The 20,883-nt window shown below is 32.4% G+C and overlaps 1 protein-coding gene and 1 pseudogene across 6 annotated transcripts in view; both read right to left on the bottom strand.

Moving 5' to 3' along the window:
* Window positions 1–377: 377 nt before the first annotated feature.
* EPHA6 (EPH receptor A6) overlaps window positions 378–20,883 on the bottom strand; it is an 881,667-nt gene continuing 861,161 nt past the window's right edge. For all 6 annotated transcript variants that reach the window (XM_076001069.1, XM_076001078.1, XM_076001073.1 and 3 more), the window contains 2 exons: window positions 14,805–14,954; window positions 378–13,831 (listed from right to left, as the gene is read on the bottom strand). In XM_076001069.1, coding sequence (XP_075857184.1) covers window positions 13,717–13,831; window positions 14,805–14,954 — 265 coding nt within the window. In that variant the 3' untranslated portion in view covers window positions 378–13,716. The remainder of the gene's footprint in view (window positions 13,832–14,804; window positions 14,955–20,883) is intronic.
* Window positions 18,261–20,295, bottom strand: LOC105876601 (heterogeneous nuclear ribonucleoprotein K pseudogene; annotated as a pseudogene).

Raw genomic sequence — 20,883 nt, 5'->3', positions numbered from 1 at the left:
CATTTTGGAATAAACATTGATGGTCTAAATCTGTATTTAAACAGTTGAATGTTATGTGTGTCTTTTTTTTATCTGCAATTTGTGTACAGTACTACCTCTGCAATGACCAATTTAATTCACTTGGCTCTCACAAAATATTTTGTCCATATAAAATCACTGCAAAAATATGTATCATTTATTTATAGTGATTTATGTGAATTTATATTGAGACCTTAATGACATTAATTATTTTGAACAATACAACTATAATTTTGCATCCAGAATTACTAAGTTATATAAAGAGCATCTAGATTTAGTAGACCAAAAAAAATTACATTAAATATACATCAATAGGAACAATACAAAAAATTCACAAATTCAACCACTGGGACTATAACTTTTATTTGCTAATAGATATTTTAATAAACAGGCTTGTTCCATCTATAAGACCCTGATAATGCCTCTTAGGAAATCATAGAAAAATAAAATACAATAATTAGTAATTTGTACTTTGTACAAAAATCTTATTATGTTGCTCAGCAGGTAGTTTTGCTAAACACCATATTCTTTCAGCAAATAGATGACATATGTTGTGCAATTCACCACAAACAAACCCTCATGTTGAGAGCTAAACATTCTATAACACTATTAACTTGTAAGCATGCCAGAACATGAAAGTTTACATGAAACATCATAATATAGTAGATTTTTGTAAGATGAAAACATTACCACCTACAAATAAATCTGGACTACTTCACTGTTATAGTAAAGTAGATAATAGGTAGGATTGTAGTTCAATTGTTAACACCCTTTTACTGTGCTCATCCCTCTACCATATTGTGATTACAACCAGAAAAAAGAACACAGGCTGTATGAGGAACCTGAGTGGAAGGCATATATTGAAGCTCTAAATGGTGATATAATACCAAAGAGAAAAAAATAATACAGTGCTGCACTTCCTTATTCTCACAAACAGATCTTTCCCCCCTTTTGTAAGTAGCTGGTTAAGTGCTAAATCCTTAATTAATGATAAATAGGTTATGACAAGTTACAAAGGTACTTTTAAAAAATTATACTTACAGGAAGGAAAAATATTTTCAGCTATAGTTTTTTATTAGTCAAATATATCTCTACAAGGGATTAAATGTCTCAACCTGGACAGATGTTATCTAGGTATTTTGTACAAATGTGCTATTTAGTATTCAATTAATGAACTTTAGGACTTGTGCTACAAAGATTTTTATAGCAATTATTTGGGTGCACTGAAATTATTGATATCATCTACCATTTAAAATTTGATGTGGCCATTTAAATATTTAAAGTGTTTAATTAAATACATATTTATATGTACACATATATCTTTATATTTTTGGCTATGCTAGAACAGCAAAAAACTGGGAGTGCAATCTTATTCCATTATTCACAATCTAATTTCACATCAAATCCAAAGAATAAATATGCATCTTTAAATTCCAACACATTGAATTACATATAACTTGAATATATACATATCCAAGAAATATAAATATATCTCCAGAAATAATGTACCAAACACAATTAAAAGATAACATCTTTCCTATAGGATAGGGAAGGGCATAATGAGTAAAATAACCATATTGTCCATGTGTTTTCCATAAGTGACAAAAGGTATTGATATTTTTCATATGAAAACAAAATAATTTTTACTAAAAAATTAGTTTCTGTTTATCTTTTTTTTTTAAAAAAAACTTCAGATGGGATCTCAATACCTTCCAAAAGACTGTTTGAGAAAAACAACAAGCTGAATATACAATATGCATGTTTCAGGATTAAACTAATTTTAATTTTCATAGGCTTTGAATTATAACAAAAATGTTTTTGCCTTTTAACCTGTAATAGATAAAAATAAATAAACATTAGAAGTATCTATGGCATTGAGAAGTCCTCACTTAATCTCTACATTATGGAAAACACGGAATTCAAAGTTTCAGCTCTTCCAATAAGATGTCTCAAAAATATTTAGTAAAGATGCCTTTAAAATATTTTCTATAATAGATTTCTTCCTATTATGTAGTACACACAAATACCCACTATGTATGTATGTATATATACATATATAAATGTATATATACATATATATGTGTATATATGTTCACTTTCTCACTCTCCAACTATTCACACATCTCTACTCCAACCTATACTCCTCCACCCCCATGTCAACTTTTATCTTATTTTTGGTAAAACTATGCAAACAGTGACATCCTTACCTTTGTATTGTAAATCTACCAACTTATCTGCATATTACACACTCTGCCTTCCTTCTCATTGGAGTCCTATGTCCATGCTCCTACCAAAAAAGAACTTCCCTTCTTAGGATCTGAATCCTAACCCCTCTACCTCTCAAGGCCATTGATACAATGATGCTCTTTCTCGAATAGTCAGTTTTCACTTGTCTGCCAAATTGTTCTCATTAGTATATAATACTCTATAACATCTTTTGTCTGAAAACAAAAACAAACTCTTTTGACCCCATGTCTCCCTCTAGCTACTGTCCTATTTCTTTTTCCTGATTTACAACAAAACTTGTTGAAAAAGTTTTTTATAGATACCTACTCCACTTTACTTCCTTACATCTCCTTAATCCACTTCAGTTAGGCTTTGACTTCATTATTTCATAAAGACTGCGCTTATCAAAGTCATTAATATTGGCCATGTTGCCAAATCCAATGGCCATTTGTTTGTTTTAATCTTGACTTCTTAAAAGCATTTAGTTCAGATGACCGACTGCATTTCTTTTTTTCTCCACATTGCCTTGTACTCCTCAATTTCTTCTGCTGGATTCTAGTTCTAACTTCTAAATGTTGAAGTGCCTGAGAGCTCAGTCTTGGGCCTACCTCTCAATAGCCTTTTCCTAGGTGATTTCAAAACTTTATTAAATACTATGTATATTTTGATGACTTCCAAATCTTGATCTCTAGCCCTGATTTCTCCTTGTAATTCTCATATGCAACTTTCTACTTGATATCTCCATTTTAGTATCTAACAGACATCTCATACATAAAACCAAACTTGTGATTTTTCTCTCCAAACCTGTTTCTCCTTCACCACTATCAATTTAGTTGCTTATTCCCTAAATGTAGAATTTATCTTCAATTTTTCTCTTCTTCATCCCTTATCCCCAATCCATTAGCAAGTCTTGTCTTCAAACAGATCCAAAATCCATCTGTCTCTCTCCATTTTTACCACTTCTACTCCAACAAAAGGCACCATTTTTTGCTTGAATTACTCCAACAGCCTCACACATGCTCTTTCACCCCATCTCCTTTTTGCCTCTCTTTGCCTCTTCTACTGTGTACCATGAACACTATTCTGTCTATGCTCAAACACTCCAAATTCCCATATATTAACTGTTGCCACTGCTTGGCATGCTCTTCCCCCCCCCCCCCCCCGAATCTTCTCATTACTGCTTCCATCATGTTTTTCACATACCAGTTTAAATGCCATGTCCTTAGAGAAGATTTCTTTTGCCTCTTAATATAAAGGAGCCACAGTCATGCTATGTGACATTACTAATTATCATCACAACACATCACTATTTCTTTGTTGTGTGTCTTTACTACTAGGAGGTCAATTTCATGAAACAGGAAGTTTGCCTTGGTCACCATGCATCCTCTGTTCTTGGAACAGGACACTAGTCCATGGTATTGTTCAATAAACATTAGTTGAATGAATTAATGGGTTTACAGGTAAATATATTTCTAAAGTAAACCAATATATAGGTATATATACTTACTTTTAAATTTAAGAATATACAATTTTGGACCAGTAAACAGACATGGCTGCCTTTAATTTTTTGTTGTTATATTTGTTATATAATGTAAAGAAGTTAACACTGAGCTTTGCCTAATTTTTTATTGTTTATTTTAAATTATAGATACATAACTATTGCATTTAAAGTTAGAGCTATCAAGGTTGTAGGGTGGGAAAGGGAATTTTATTTTCTCAAAAAATTTTTTGGAAACTGAAGAAAATAAACAGATTATATAAAAATGGAGTGGCTTCTCTTGTTTGAAGCTTCTGATTTGGTGAAATTTTATTAATAAAATCTGAATAAACAGTAAGCAGTTAAAACTAACTATAAAAATATATTTATTATTTCAAATTCACAAAGTTCAAAGGAGAATTTTCATTTTGTGATCCTGTTCATGAGAAAGTTAAGAGAGTTTGTTTTCTCTAGCAAAATTTATGGCCTATCTAACCAATATTATTTAAAAGAAGAATGACTTCAAAAAGAATAACTTCTAGCCACTCTGTTATGACATTTGGTTTCACTTTTAGAGAACTGGAAAGTTACAAGCATTATGAGACTGAATGCAAATATAAAATATAAAGTGGCTCTTTTTTAAATACTTAAAACAACTAAAGTGAGAAGGCAACCTCCTTGAAAGAATATAAGCATTTAGAGGCCAAAATATATCACATTGAATTAAAATGTAAATACCATATTTTTTAAACATTTAAGAAAATGTATAAAATTAATATAACTGCTTAAAAGCATAAATTGATGCTAAAAGAGAATGTTTTCAAATCAATTTCTTTTTTTCCTACACCATATATACTGATTTTACATTTAATAATAGGAAAAAAACCTCTTAATTACCAACTGGATAATTTGTTAATATGCTTAAAGTACAATGACAGTTCAATATTCAATGTATTATTGTTTGGATTTTTTGGCCAATTCTTTGATTGTATATGTCTTAGAAATCAAAATAATTAATAGAATGGAAATGTTAAGAATTGTGATTACTTGCCCTATTAATGAAATTTTTTAAAATAAACTTTTCCTATTTTGATATTTTGATAAGATTTCTTTCTAATTTTATATATCCATATATATTTTAACAACTATTAGTGGACTTATTGAGATTCACATTCTCAAAATGCATTTATTAATAGTTTCAAAATTACCAGTAAGAGTAACATGACAATTTTTATTCATTCTTTTCTAACAGTTTTTTTAAATGAGGTAAGTAACAATTTTAATACAATCTCCTCTTTGTACTACATTACCTTTTAGTCTTTTCCTTAAGTTTAATGGAACTTAGTCTGTTGCTATGTTCTGTATTCATGCTCTCCTTTTGATTCTTCAAAAATGAGGTTACTATAGCAGGTATAACATAACTAACATTTTAGGAAACATAGAGTCTTGGTTAACAATTATTCCTTCAAAATTCAAAATTAAGCTGTCAAAGTTATTACTGTATACAAGATTAAAACTAAATATAGATCATAAAAAATATCCCAAAGGTATTTAAACCCTGTATATATTCAAGTTTTCAATGTCACAATCCAAGATGGAGTGTGATTAACAAAATGATTAATAATGTATCAGAAATCAAGCATACACAGTCATCTTTAAAATCAAATATCACTCAGATTCATATGTGTTATCACTGCTCTGGTGTTGTACCCTACTCCTCCCCAAAATACTCCCACTTTACAATTTGACTTTTTTTACTCTTAAAGGACTAAAATTATATCCAAGCTCCATTTTTTGGTAAGAAGAAAATGAGATTTTTTGCATAGTATGAATATGTTAATACAATTTTCTTTGAAGACATATATTCAGCATGGAAAGAAAGAGCACATTAAAGTAAATTGAAAACTTCAATGACAAACATATATACACATTAAACCTTATTTTCCATGCAGTACAGAAATTTTAAAAAGCCCCAATCATTATTTATTTTAATATTGTCAATTATATTCAGCATTGTCTTAATGATACTTTGAGGATATTGCAATAATAGTTCTAGATAATATATCAATGGATATTTAAACAAGTTAAATTTAACAATGCTCACATCAATCACTTTGACAGAAAAAATAGCTCATTAAATTACAAGTTTTTTAGCAAATGAGTGGCCATTGACTTTGTCATAGAGCTTCTAAAGACCACCATTTTAAGCAGATTTATTTTAAAGACAAAAATAGCATATGGAAATAAATAAAACATGCATAGTTAAAGAAAAACTTCATTATGACTTTAATAATGATATTACTGGGTAGATGAGAATTCTAAAGAGAGCAATAGTTACCACTTGGTATGAAAAATGAGTTAATAGAATTAATTATATTCTGGCTTCTCTGATTAAGTTAATGAAGATGTATTTAAATGAAAATTTAACAAAAGCAATTTTATCTAAATGCATACAGTTCATTCAACAAATTACCAAATGTAGAAAGATCTTTAATTATAAAAGCAGTGGAAGAGGAAATTTCAAATTAGGTAAATATCTTAAAAGTGTATTGTTTACTCATCTTTATGAATTAGCATTATTCACTCATGTATCATGATTTCAAAAAATTAATGATATTGGGTCTTTCTAGAACAGAGGCAAATTAAGATTGTTCTAAGGATGAGGATCTATAAATGTGGAAAAACTTATATAAAAATGTTCACATCAATATTGCTTATTATGTAAGCTCATAGTTAGCACATGAAAACAAAGTTATCTATCTTCAGTTACTAATGCCTAAATATAAAATTTGAATCAGAGATATGAAAAATAGTGATTCATATGTCCTTGGAGTTTTCTTTGTAATACTGTATTATTTTGGGATAAAGGTAGTTCTCACTTCAATGAGGGATAATAAGATGGAGACAGATGCTAACTAAATAGGAATACTGAAGTAAGATTTTCCTCCCTTTATTATTTTGTAGAACACTCTATTTCAGTTGTTCTGATTTATATTTGAGTTGATAATGTATTATCTAACCCAAGGTGAGTTTATTATGGCAAATGAAAGAGAGTTAGAGGTTACAAATAGTGGAGAAATATTGATAAGAACAGAGTTTTACTTGAGAGAAGATTTTCATTAATTTCAATACTTTTCTAATTTACAACTCCTGGATAATTGTGTTGTTGATTTGTACTTTATTTTCTCATCAAAAGTAGACACCACATCTTTATATTACACTTAAGAGCTATCCTTTATCCCCATATGTCTGGTAATTTTTTAAATGCCTTTATCATTCTTAAGGATAAATTAGTTATATCCATAGGTAGTGGGAATGTTCTTTGAGATTTTCTCTATAATGAAACAAATCAAAAACTCTCTTAATGATGTAGAGATTTGGTACTATGATTAACCAGTGTGAAAATTCAAGCAAGAACCATCCTTTGTTTTGTTTAAAAGGAATCTTTGCTTTCCCTGGGAAAGTGAAAAAAATAGAGTAGAGGTGGCTTGCTGTCATTAAGAGATACACAAACTTTGTAGTTGACAGATTTTCCCCTTTTTTTTTAATTTCAGTAGATTTAGGAGGAACAAGTGTTTTCTGTTACATGGATGAATTGTACAATGCTGAAGTTGGGGCTTTCAGTGTATTCATCCCCAGAATAGTGTACATTGTACCTGGTAGGTCAAATTTCTCCTTAAAAGCTGAAGTTTATTCATTTAGTACTGCTTTGCCTCCCTTAGTAATAAAAAGTTTTCTTTTCATTGTTGTTTCATTTTTAAATACAGTAATGCTGAATCAATACTGGTACGCTAAATATACACTTTAAAATATATCTTAGAATCTCGAAATAGCAAATGCCAACAAAACAAAAACTCTTTCGAACTAAGAGCAGAGAACCCAATACTTTCAATTAAGATATGTATATATTTTTATGCACTTTGTATAAATTCATTATTAACGTGAATCTAATTATTAGTCAGAAAAAGAGGATGAGTTAAAACTACATTTTGATGACCTGTGTATCCTTCTAGATTTTTGATCTTTTATCCCAGAAAACATATATTATTATATTATGCCACATCCCTTTATAACAAAAAAATTTAATATTTATCCTAAGACATCTTTGAAACACCTGCCTAATACTTGTTTTTGTAAGAGACCAGTAAGAGAGAGATGGGGTATTTACTTATGCAACATAAGCTTTTTCTCCTCCATTATTTCCTTAGTCATATGTCAGATATAGTCATGAGTAATCATCTATTTCCTTTTTTAAATGAATGGAGTTTGGAAAGATTTTATACAACTATTGCATTTTATACTTATTACATTTACTACAGCCAGTGAATTAGCTTAGTCAACAGATTACTCCAGAATTATTTTTGAAAAGGGGCTAATATTTTTTAATTGGAGGTACCTTTGAGGTTATAAGTCCACATATGAATTGGAAGGTTTGCCACTGGACAAAAAAAATCTGTGACTCCTGATGAACATCAGCTGTAATAAGGGAAGCTGTCCTTGACACCACTTTGTGCCCATGTGTGCCCATCACTTAGCTCCCACTTAGTGAGAACACATTGTGTTTTTCTGGTCTTGAGATACTTCACTTAGGATGATGGTCTCCAGTTTCATCCAAGTTGCTGCGAAAGACATTATTTCAGCTTTTTTATGGCTGAGTAGTACTCCTTGGTATATACAGACCACATTTTCTGTATACACTCACCAATTGATGGGCACCTAGGTTGATTCTATATCTTTTCAGTTGTGAATTGTGCTGTGATAAACATTCAGGTACACTATCCTGGTGATGGGCACTGAAAGTGCTGATTTGAGCATTATACAATTCATCCGTGTAACAACACTTGTACCCCCTTAATATTTTGAAATTAAAAAAAAAAAAAACTGTCTTAGTATACCCAGAGTATGGGGTATTTGCAAAGAATTCTATGAGAATTTGAGGTCCAAAATATTCATTTCTGTGGGGAATTGCAAATCCTATTCACACTGAACAAGTTCCTATCTGTCTGTCTGTCTGTCTATCTATCTATCTATTTATATTCTATGGAAAGAGCTAACCCCTAGTGATATGGTAACCATAGCAAACAGCAAATAAACCTCAAAATCTTAAGTTTGAAAGGCTAGGACAGTAGAAGCAAACTTATCTTTGTGATAACATTTTATGCATATATTAATAGGAGACACTACATAGGTATTTGTTAAACTAAACTAAATAAAGTTTACACTGCCTTTGATCAACATTATAAAAATTGAAAAATTATTAGAAGTGTTAATCATGAGGCCGGGCGTGCTGGCTCATGCCTGTAATCCTACCACTCTGGGAGGCCGAGGCAGGAGGATAGCTCAAGGTCAGGAGTTCAAGACCAGCCTGAGCAAGAGCGAGACCCCCGTCTCTACTAAAACTAGAAACAAATTAATTGGCCAACTAAAAATATATAGAAAATATTAGCCAGGCATGGTGGTGCATGCCTGTAGTCCCAGCTACTTGGGAGGCTGAGGCAGGAGGATCGCTTGAGCCCAGGAGTTTGAGGTTGCTGTGAGCTAGGCTGACACCACGGCACTCACTCTAGCCTGGGCAACAGAGTGAGACTGTCTCAAAAAACAAACAAACAAACAAACAAGGAAGTGTTAATCATGAAAACCAAAAGAAAGATGTTGTTAGTGCCTGGTGTCTTGATGGAAGAATACCCTTAGTTTTACCAGGTTACTCCTCTAACTTTCAGAGTCTTAATATAAAAAGCATTTAAATATTTTTGGATTGAATGTGAAATAATATGAGTCTCTTCTATATTGTGGAATATGAGCTTGGAAAAGTTAAGGTGATGATATCAAAAGAAGGGATACATCTGCTTCTAATCTCTTTGCTATATAAAGACATGGATACCAACTGTGAGTTCATAATAACAGTTTTTGATTCTTAAAATACTAATTTCTTTTAAATATATAATAAATTTCCTTAACTAAAGCTATATAGAACAGGATCATCATCATCCATTTCAAAATTACTTTCCAAAGTACTTAGTTTCCAGTTAAGGAAAACTCAGAACCCATACCCTCTATCAGTGCAAATGCTCTCATTTATGCTATAAGATCCAAAATATTAAAGTATAATTTTCGCTACCCCTCCCGGCCAACCTTTTCTAAGGAGATCTATAAAATCATTTTAGATTTTCTGTGCTGCATTTCTTATGCTGATAGAGCATAAAAAATAAGTGGAGTGATACTAATAGGAGCTGAGAAAGGAAAAAAAGAGTGGGGGAATTAAAGAGAAAAACAGGGCTGAGAAAGAAAACTTGGAACATTTAATAAAGGAATAGAAAAAAGAGATCTAGTACTGGTGAATATTTTGAGATGAGAGATTTAACTGACTGCCTAGCAGAGCAGAAATTTGACAGGAAAAGACATCAAAACAGATTTTTAGGAAACGTGGTTGGGTATTATGTTATATAATTCATTCTTCACCGTTTCTTCAGAAGACCTAAAAAAATTTGCTTTTCGAGGACTTGATTTGGATATGTTTTCTATTCATGGTCTTAGATAGGTCTTAAAGCTGTAGCTGAATGGTAGTTTTATTCAGCTAATAGTTGGATATATTTTATTAAGTAATGCAGAGTGAAAGAAGATGTCTCTTTTTAAATTATAGCATGCATAATTTAATTAACAATAGTTATAATATAACTCAGTGCAAAAGTGCTGTAAATCTTGATTCTTGTTAAGCCAAAAGTTTTATAATTTCTGATTACTTTTTTTAGTTTGATGATTTAAATACTTTTACTCTCTCCTTGAGTGCACATTGTTTTTTACATTTTTCAAAATATGCCTTATACTATAGATACTGAGAATTCATTATAGACTAGAAATTGACTATCTAGAAAATAAAGTCAAAATGGTTTCTTCAACTGTCTGATTTTAAAATAAAAAGCCCTCAATAGGACATAAAGAAATTTAAAATAAAGCAGGTACTTGAACATATATGTATGTTTTAGTTATCAAAGATTACTCTTAAAGACTTGTGATTTACGGAAGGTTCTTATTTTCTTTTTATAATTAAGTTTTATGCTTTTGCATATTAAATAGTTTAATTACTAAATATGTTCACCAGTAAATCTCAAATGTTTCACATAAAATTTCCAAATGGACTTGGCATTGTAACTGTTAATATTCCTAGATATTGTAATACCCCTGGGATCATGGGATCCATGATTGGTAGGCAGTAAAGAAATAAATATCCTTACATTTTAATGTTTCTGTTTAATCTTGCACACATATTTCAATCTTGTTGTTGACAATTATTTGGTATAAAATTTCACTGGCTTATTATGCTTACGATTCTGAAAAATAGAAATGTAATTTAAAGAAATTTTGAAGGAGCTATGGGATGAGAGACAAAGTGAAAAGGTAGTTTTATAATACCATAAGATGTTAGAGAAGAAAAAAAAAAGAAGTAAAAATTAACCAGATGGGCCGGGCGCGGTGGCTCACGCCTGTAATCCTAGCACTCTGGGAGGCCCAGGAGGGCGGATTGCTTGAGGTCAGGAGTTCCAAACCAGCCTGAGCAAGAGCGAGACCCCGTCTCTACTAAAAGTAGAAATAAATTAATTGGCCAACTAATATATATAGAAAAAATTAGCCGGGCATGGTGGCACATGCCTGTAGTCCCAGCTACTCAGGAGGCTGAGGCAGTAGGATTGCCTGAGCCCAGGAGTTTGAGGTTGCTATGAGCAAGGCTGGCGCCATGGTACTCACTCTAGCCTGGCCAACAAAGTGAGACTCTGTCTCAAAAAAAAAATAAAATAATAATTAACCAGATGTAGAATAGGCTTTTTTAAGAAAAAAAATTCTTACCAGAGAACTTTAATCTTGCAATCACTGAATGCCCACCCCATGGAAGTTTAAATACTTTAATAGAAATTTATTTCATCAAGGTATACAGATGTTGCTGACAGAGTCCTCTGGAGGACCATCTTATTCTATTCCTTATTTTTCTAAATACCTTTTTTATATTATAAAAATAAATATATGTGATTAATAAATTTAATCTGCTTTACATCTGTTCTTATTTAATATATATTTGAAGATAGGTAATATGGAAATTTTATATTTTCTCTAAATGTATCCAGATTTGTGTACATGTATCAAGCAAACTGCAGATAGGCTATGAGTGACACACCACCATGCAGGCTGATGGCTGAAAAATGTTGCTAGCTATTTCTGACACAATTACTTAAAAAGTGATGGATTTCCCACTTTTTCCTTTTTTAGTATACTTTAAGAAATACACTACAGATTCTTCCTTTTAGCTCTATACATTTTTTTTGAAATAAGAAATATTAAGAAGCTGTGGTAGGCAAAAACCAGGAGATAAATCAGCAAAAGAAAACATTCAGTGGGATCTAATATAATGGACGACCAACAGCATCTAAAAATAAGGTAAAAAGAAAAAGTGAGACTCCTTTAACTGAAAGAACACTACTACCACCAAAAAATGTAATTTAGGTAGAAATCTAAGAATATGGGTAGGACACCTTTATCTCTGAGATCCAACAAAAGCTGATCTATTAAATTAGCATCTTTAAACAACTTGCTGTGGTTTTTTTTTTTTTCTCCCTTAATACATTCTCCTTACTCTTCCACCTAGCACAGTAGTCATATTTTTTTAGTTTTCAGGGAGCAGCTGATTTTATAATTGAATTTGTACATCGGATAGCATTATTTTGATAAGCTGACTCAGCTTAATTCACTGAAAAATATATTTGCCTTTTTTTGCAACCTCTGAGAAGATTGTGACAACACACCATAGCCGTGTTCACATTTTATGAAACTATATTATAGAGCCAGGTTGACACTAATTTCTTAGAAGGTTTGGAAAAGAGCTCAGCATGTTCATGTAACTTATTTTTGCAAACAAAACATAAGAATTATTCACCTTGCAAAATGTACCCTTGACAGTTAACTAGATGTGTTTATTTTCTTGGGCCACTGCAGAGATACCATAGAATTCTGTTCAAATTAAATTAATTACTCATTTTACATTAAATCTAAGGGTATAAACTTATATATGTTATTCAAAGCAATTCTACTGAGAATGACTAATTTTCTCAGTGCTTTGATAATTACTTTTGCAAACTTGTGAAGATGAACCAAGAGAATAGTCATGGGTTTATCCCAAGCTTCCCTCTACAAAAGCCATTAGATCAATGAATTCACTCTTGGTCTTTTCATGGGTGCTCTTCATAAGGTAGTAGAGAAATATACTATAGTAAGTAAAAAATTAGAGGGGCAAAGCCTTTAAACTACCACTTACTATGAAATATGTAGGACATTATAGAGTTGATTAAAAAAAATGAAAAACCCAGGCTTAGAAGTTTTAAAAGCACAGTATTTCTCTCCCTATCCCTTCCTAATAACCCCCTTCTTACTACAGTCACATCTGACAAAAATTCACTACATGTTATCACTGGTCATTTCTGCAAATAAGCCTATAATATCAGGCACCACCAGTTAAACTATTAAAAAATAAAGTAACAATACAACCCATAGAGTTGAATGTAATTACCTAAAAAACAAACATTTGTCAATTTGGAAGCTACTTGATCACAAAACATGAAAGAAAGGTCAACTATTTCTTTCTCTTTTACCATCACACTCTAAATACATCATTAAGCAAGCCACACCTGGATAAATTCCTCTAGGTTAAGTCCGTGAACACTTCCCATATACTGCTATACAAAGTTACACGTCCATGCTGAGTTATTTACCATTATGTAGTGGTAATCTGCAGTGGGCCAGGGTTTTATCTGCAGGATATTCAAAGAGGACTTATGTAGCATGATTTTAAATCCAGGTTGGAAGCATAAACATAAGGTGTGTGCCTATAGTCTGAACAGAAAACTGCAGTTTGTGAAGTGATGTTTGGAGAATCATAAGAGAGGGTAGTAGAAAGCATATCCTTCATTTTAGAAATGCTGAGGCACAAAACACAGGTGCTTGTAGTACTTTCATACATGAAATCCTTTCTCCTGTATGTGCATCATGTGTAAACGTAAAGTCTGTATACTGCTGACTATTCGTCTCTGATGTCCAATAAGTATGACTCCAATTCTTCTAATGTCACTGAGAGAAAGAAAGAGAAAGAAAGGGAGAATATGAATATTTAGATCTGGTAAATGCAAGAAAGAAAATGAATATTTAGATATATTAAATATGTACTATGTCACATTTGCCAAAATTTGTGTAGCTTAATTGTTAAGCAGAGATACAAATGAACAGCAAGAGTCTGTTATCTTTTTCTTCTCTCTGGCTTCATAGAATACATTGAATTAATCTCAAATTTAATGATACAAAGAAAAATTTCATATTTGGGTACCTATGTATTATTAAGAAATTTCATAGGCCTAAAGGCTATATAATTAAGATAATTATATAAATTTGCAACAAAATTAGCAAAATGGTTAGTAGTTAGTATAGAAGGTATATGTGAACTCCATTTGATTTCTCATGGTCTTTCAATGATCTAAAAAAATTCCATTATGTTGAACAGTATGAAATTGCCATTACTGTCTTCAAACGATGGCAATTTCATACAGCTCAACCTAATCATTTTAGTATCTAGTCTTTTAAGCACATGTTGAGCATTTTTATTGCACCTAGGTGAAGGATAATCTTTGAGACAGTGGAAAATGGTTGACCATTATAATATACAAAAGGAGCACTGAAATGATATGATAATATTGCATTAATTTGATGAAGGTAATAGGAATCGATTATCCAATATCAATTGGGTAATAAATAATAAATAATTTTCTAAGGTAAAACTACAAAGATATAAAATCTATGATATGGACAAGAGTAACAGGCATTTTAGAAAGCACTTAAATTTTTTAAATAGCTATTTGAAATAAATATATTCCTTCAAAAATAATAGCCAAATATGTAATGTCCAAATTCCACTAGAATGATAGAAATGGTAAGGAAAGACTTGAAAATTACATACTAGCTTAAGAAAAGGTATTCTTGATATAGCTGTTAAATTTATAATCCCCTAAGCAGAGCATCTAAATACAGTAATAACCCTAGTACCACTTACTCAATGCTCATTCTTGAAATTAGGTCAAAAGTTGTAAACCCTGCTGCCATGAAGTTATTCTTATATTGCCCCATCTTTATAGAATCCAGCCAGTCACCAACTGTGACAAACAAAGGATATTCGGGAACTTCACCAGGAGACTCTGGCATTCTATAAGGAAGAAAAAAACCCAAAAAACATAGACACCATTTAAAAGCCAGATAAAGCAAGAGTTATCAAATTTTTTCCCTTTTATAATATTCTTTTTTTGTGACAGATTTTTACTATTAAGGTTCTTTTTAAATTTCAAAATATTAAGAAGGTACAAATGTTTTTATTATGTGTATATCTTGAATAATGTTTAAGTTGAAGCTTTTAGTATGCCTACCACTGGAGTATTCATAGTACCCAACAGGTAAATTTTTGTCCCTTACACCTCTCCCATCCTCCCCTCTTCTTGGTTTCCATTGTCCTTTACATCTCTTAGTGCCCATGTGTGTCCACTGTTTAGTTCCCAATTATTAGAGAGCACTTATGGTGTTTCTTTTTCCATTCCTGAGATACTACACTTAGGTTAATGGTCTCTAGTTTCATTCAAGTTGCTGCAAAAGATGTTATTACATTTCTCTTTATGGATGAGGAGTACTATATACACATATATATAATATATATATATACATATATATGTGTATACACACACACACACACACACCCCACATTTTCTTTATCCACTCACGAATGGATGGGCACTCAGGTTGATTCCACATCTTTGCAATTGCGAATTGTGCTGTGATAAACATTCAGTACAGGTATCTTTTTTATAAAATGACTTGTACATCTAATGTTTTTTATCCTCCATTTATAAAAAATCTCTGCTTTTCCATCTTATTTAAGTCAGTCGCTTTTAAAAAATTTTATTTACCAAATCAGTCAATTTTACCTGGTGAAACATTTGTTGGTTTCTTCTGTATTTTTTTGCTTTTTGCCTCTACTGGGTCTTATATTTGATAGATCTTGAAAAGACTCAGATATTGCTATCTTCTTTTTCACATTTTTCTCTTGTATAAAATTGTGTTTTGAAACACAATAGCCTATCCCTTATCCCCATAAGGAGACTAACTAGCTGGAGGCCATTCACTCTTACCCTTACTTTTTCACATTTGCTAGTATAATTCTTCTCCTTTTTATGGTGAATTCATTGGTCATGCCTCTATCTGTTTATTCTCAAACATTCTACAAGAATTTATTGTTTGTTAAAAAGAAATTTCTGCTGTTATAGAGTTTAGTTGCATGAATAATATTTTCATGCATACAAGCATAAGGTACTGTAGCTTAAAGCACAGCTATTAATAAGGCACAAAATGAAGCAAAAGCAATAGGTTAACAAGAAAAAGGAATCCACCCTGATGACTCTGAAAGGCAGTGATATAGCAATCTTTATTTTTGTTTCTAAGATCTGATGTAAAAGGTCATTCCTGTTGGAAATATTTTTGTAGTCTTAATATAAAAATAATATAAGGCTATTACTTTGAAAGGCTAGGGTATATATGTGAGTATACATAGATACATACATTTATATTCTATATATAGAAAATAGTTATATATATATATAAAATAGCTAAAGTAAGAGGGAATAAAAATGGAATTAACCTTAGAAATTATAGTAACGACAGCCCAGAATTGTGTATTTAAGCCATCCTGATAATAAATTATATTATTTTGCTTATAAAAATAAATAAAATAAATATTAAAAATATTTTGCATGTTTGAGTATAGTTACCCTTAACAGTGACTTCTTCCTTTTTACCACCACTCAATTCTATTATCACATTTCCTGTTTGGAAGCTATTAAGACACATTCTTTTCTCCCAAACTGCATACTGGAATGTCATTTGATTGTTGGCTATTCCATTTTAATTAATACCAAAATAATTAACATGCAAAACTACCACTAAAATATAGTAGCAAAAGTACATTTATATTATTAGATGTGTTATTAGCCCTTTAGGGTAATAATTATGTCATCTTAAGAATTCTCTTTTTTTAAATAAGTATAATTTACTTATCAATATAAAAGCCCTTAAAAAGATCTCAAAATTAAGAGATTATAAACCATTACACGAAGATTGAGTTAGAATATTCTTTCCAAACATTTAGCAGAGTAAATTGAACTGGATGAAGCAAAAAAAAAAAAAAAAAAGTACAGATGAAAAAAAGATGAAGGGAAAATAAAAAGTAATACAAGAGAAATAAAGTAGTTGAGAATATTAGAGTGAAATAGCCAGACTCCAGCAGGAAACAGATTGGGTTTTTTTGTTGTCGTTGCACCTTTCAGCTTAAGAATTCTTAGAACTAGAGTTTATATTAACAAGTAAAAAAGTAACAATCTTTTAAAAAATATGTTTAGTGTTTGAGTCAAATTAGTATTTTCTAAGTATTGAGAAGCTTTTTTAGTAGGAGTAAATCACTCAATTATTTTTATTAGAATATTGAAGTTAGTCCAACCTTCATGTACTTTGTTTTAAAAATTTTATAAAGAATGAAAGAATCCATAGAGGCTAAACTAGAGCCATAGTTTTAAATGTTCATAATCTGGAATATTTCATCATAATGTTTTTACCATTCACATTTGAACAATTTCAGCTTTAATTAGAAACTGATAATATAGTAGCACACATAATTAAACCATATGAAGTAAGAATTCGTCCACTATGAAGCAGAAGGGCATAGATGTAAATATACGGGAATGGGAGTTAGGTTCTAAGGTTAATGCTTAAGGTGAAAATTTAAAATCTTTTACAATCAAAGTTGCCCTTAAAAGGACCTGAGTCTTTTAGGAGCACAAGTTGTATATGTCACAACTTCCAAAGACTCTCAAAGGTGCCCCTTGGAATTCAGGACAAAGTTCCTGCCAAAAGCTTAGAATTCATTTCTTTAGTTTTTCTTTGATGGCTACATTGACCTCGCTTTTTCTAAACTGAGGTCTAGTTGAAGGTGGAGGTAGGGGTGAACAGGGATGACAGGAAATCCAGGAGCTTTTGCGCTTTATGGAATTTGCATAAATTAAATGCATGTATCTTATGATTACACTTTAATCCCTATTGAGTGTAGTTACCCTTAACAGTGACTTCTTCCTTTTTACCACCACTCAATTCTATTATCACATTTCCTGTTTGGAGGCTGTTAAGCCACATTCTTTTCTCCCAAACTACATACTTGATTGTTACTACATACTTGATGTTACTTGATTGTGGGCTGTTCCACTTTAATTAATACCAAAATGATTAATGATTTGATCTGAAACAAAGATTAGTCATGTTTAAAGGTTGAAAAGCTACCATAGCATCTACCAACAAATACATGAATTGTTGCTATATTTCTTCAAAGTTTCCTAGAGGTGTTAATGTTAATAAGTATTATCAAATAAAAATTCATATGTAAAAATAAAATAATAAAAGTGTGGCACAGTCAAAGAAGTTTTCTTTTTTTTTTTTAGGTTCACTAAATTTATTTTAAAAATCATAAAACGTTTCTTACAAAAGAGCATAACATTCTGCACACTGCTATGAACAGATACCAGGGACATGTGGACTATTGTTACTTTCCTCCCTGTCCCACCCCCCAAATGTTACAGTGACCACAAAGCAAGGTGTTCACAATTATTACATAGGGGGAATTTTTTTAAACCACCAACAATGAACAAAAAATAAAATCCACTCACTCTGCTGCTGTTTCAAAATTTCAATGTTAGTTTTTGCACGCCCTTCCCCCCCCCACCCTGTTTGTAAGGAACTAAAAACATTACATCTGGTGAACAGCAAAGATTTCACTACACCTCAAATGCAGAACACCTATGAAGCAGAGGAATGTTGGCTTTTTAAACAGAAGCAGATAAAAAAAAAAGATGCAGGACTCTTTCAGTTCTTCACTAGTCTTAGAAAAACTTTCCAGAATACTGCTTCACACTATAAAAAAGAAAAAATATCTTGCATTAGAATCCTTCAACATCTGCATACTGCTTCACACTGTTCTGCAGCAAATACTGTGCATTCTGTATCTGGTCCTGTGTTCCTGTAATGGTAATGATCCGATCTTCGGATCCTTCTAAAGGCTCATCGATTTTGATCGAAGCTCCCGACTCATGACGGATTTGTTTAATCCGCTGACCACCTTTGCCAATAATAGATCCAGCCAAATCTTTGGGAATAGTTACTTGTGTAGTAATAATAGGTCCACCAAGATCACCATATGAGCCACGACCCCCATATCCAGAGCCTCCCTGTGGTTCATAAGCCATCTGCCATTCTGATGGGCTCCATGTATCTATTGCAGAGTCCCAAGTTTCATCAGCACTGAAACCAACCATGCCATCGTAGCGGTCTCCAGGTCTTCCTCTTCTATCATAGGCCATTAGATCTCCTCCTCTAGGAGGTGGTGGTGGAGGAAGAGCGAGATTCCGAGCTCTACTACCACCCCAGCCACCTCGACCAGGAGGAGGGGGAGGTAGTCCTCTACGAGGGCTCATATCATCATAATCTCTTCTAGACGGAGGCATGGGACGCCCACCCCGACCAGGAGGCATTCTGTCAAAACCACCTCTTCCCCGCATTGGAAATCCTACAGGCCGTCCACGGCGGTCATCAAACATCATTGTAAAACCACCATAATCATAAGTTTCATCGTAAAAATTGGGATCATAAGGCTGTGCACGTCCTTCGATGGGAGACTCAGATATAAGATCGAGAATGATCTTTATGCACTCTACAACCCTATCAGGTTTTCCTCCAATAAGAACGACTCTGTCAGTGGAATGAGGAGGACAACATTCCTGGAAAAGCTTGATTGTTGTTTGAGTGTTCTCACGAAGTTCTTTGATTTTAGCACCTTTGACCCCAATAATTCCTCCTGCCAGACTCTGATGAATCAACAGTCTCAACTCGCAGTCAAAGTCGCTTCCTTTATAGTGCTGGTAATTTAAGCATTCCACAGCATCAGATTCGAGCGGGAGCTGGCTGGTTGCACTGGGTGATGGCAACTGCAGGCCCTCTTCCAAGGTAGGGATGATTTTCTTCAGAATTTCTCCAATTGTTTCAATATCAGCACTGATACTCAATATGCGCTCAGGGCCACTGCTGTCTGGGACTGAAACACTGGCATTGTAGTCAGTACGGAGAGCCTTAATATTCTTGCCTCCTTGTCCAATCACTGCCCCAGCATTCTTGCTCTGAAGCAGAATACGTAATTCAACCATCTTATCAGTGTTTCTAGACCTTTTAAATGCTTGTTCCTCTTCCATATCTTCTGCAGGGCGTTTACCAAATTCACCATTGGTTTCAGTGTTGGGGAAAGTTTCCTCTGGCTGTTCGGTTTCCATTTTCTTGTATTAAATGGACACACCAATCAGTTATTATATATCCTTGCAGAGCAGAACTAAAGTGTTCTGGGCGGGACCAACAACTGACACCCTAGTGCTGTAGTCGCGCGAGGCCGCCGTCCCTTCACCCAAAGAAGTTTTCTTATTGTAGCATTTTTCAGAGTATTCCCTACTCTAATGTGTGTTTTTAACATGTAAGATAATTCAAAATAGCTTCTGCATTATTTTCCTGAATTATTTGACCAGTTTCTATGGTATACACTTTGGGAAAGCCTGCTATACTTCGCTAAGTTTAAATATCAAAATGATCAAGATACCCTTGTTGCTTATTAACATAAATAAAACCACACATGTTAGAAAATTGAATGTCCTATTTCAAAACAATGTGGCTCTCATATCTTTTAATTACTTGTCAAAGTAGTTTGTTGAAAGTGAACAAAATTAAAAGAATCTATTTAAGTGACTTTCCTGTCATAGTCTTAGGCCATTCTTAATGCACAGTTATAGTCAGATAATTTCTACTTTTCTTTACTGAGATAACACTGGAATACCTCTTGAGCTTTCACAATTTCATGTAATTGGGAAGTGGAAATGCAATTTGCTAATTTTATGTCCTTAGTGTAGAAAGGTCATGAAAGGACATTCTATATACTGTATGACTTAAATGGCCTATTTCCCTGTTGAAAAGCATCCACTATTTACTCCCAGAATGTTTCAATACTATAA

Source organism: Microcebus murinus, chromosome 1, assembly GCF_040939455.1.
Source record: "Microcebus murinus isolate Inina chromosome 1, M.murinus_Inina_mat1.0, whole genome shotgun sequence".
NCBI lineage: Eukaryota > Metazoa > Chordata > Mammalia > Primates > Cheirogaleidae > Microcebus > Microcebus murinus.
This window is presented reverse-complemented; position numbering and strand designations above follow the sequence as displayed.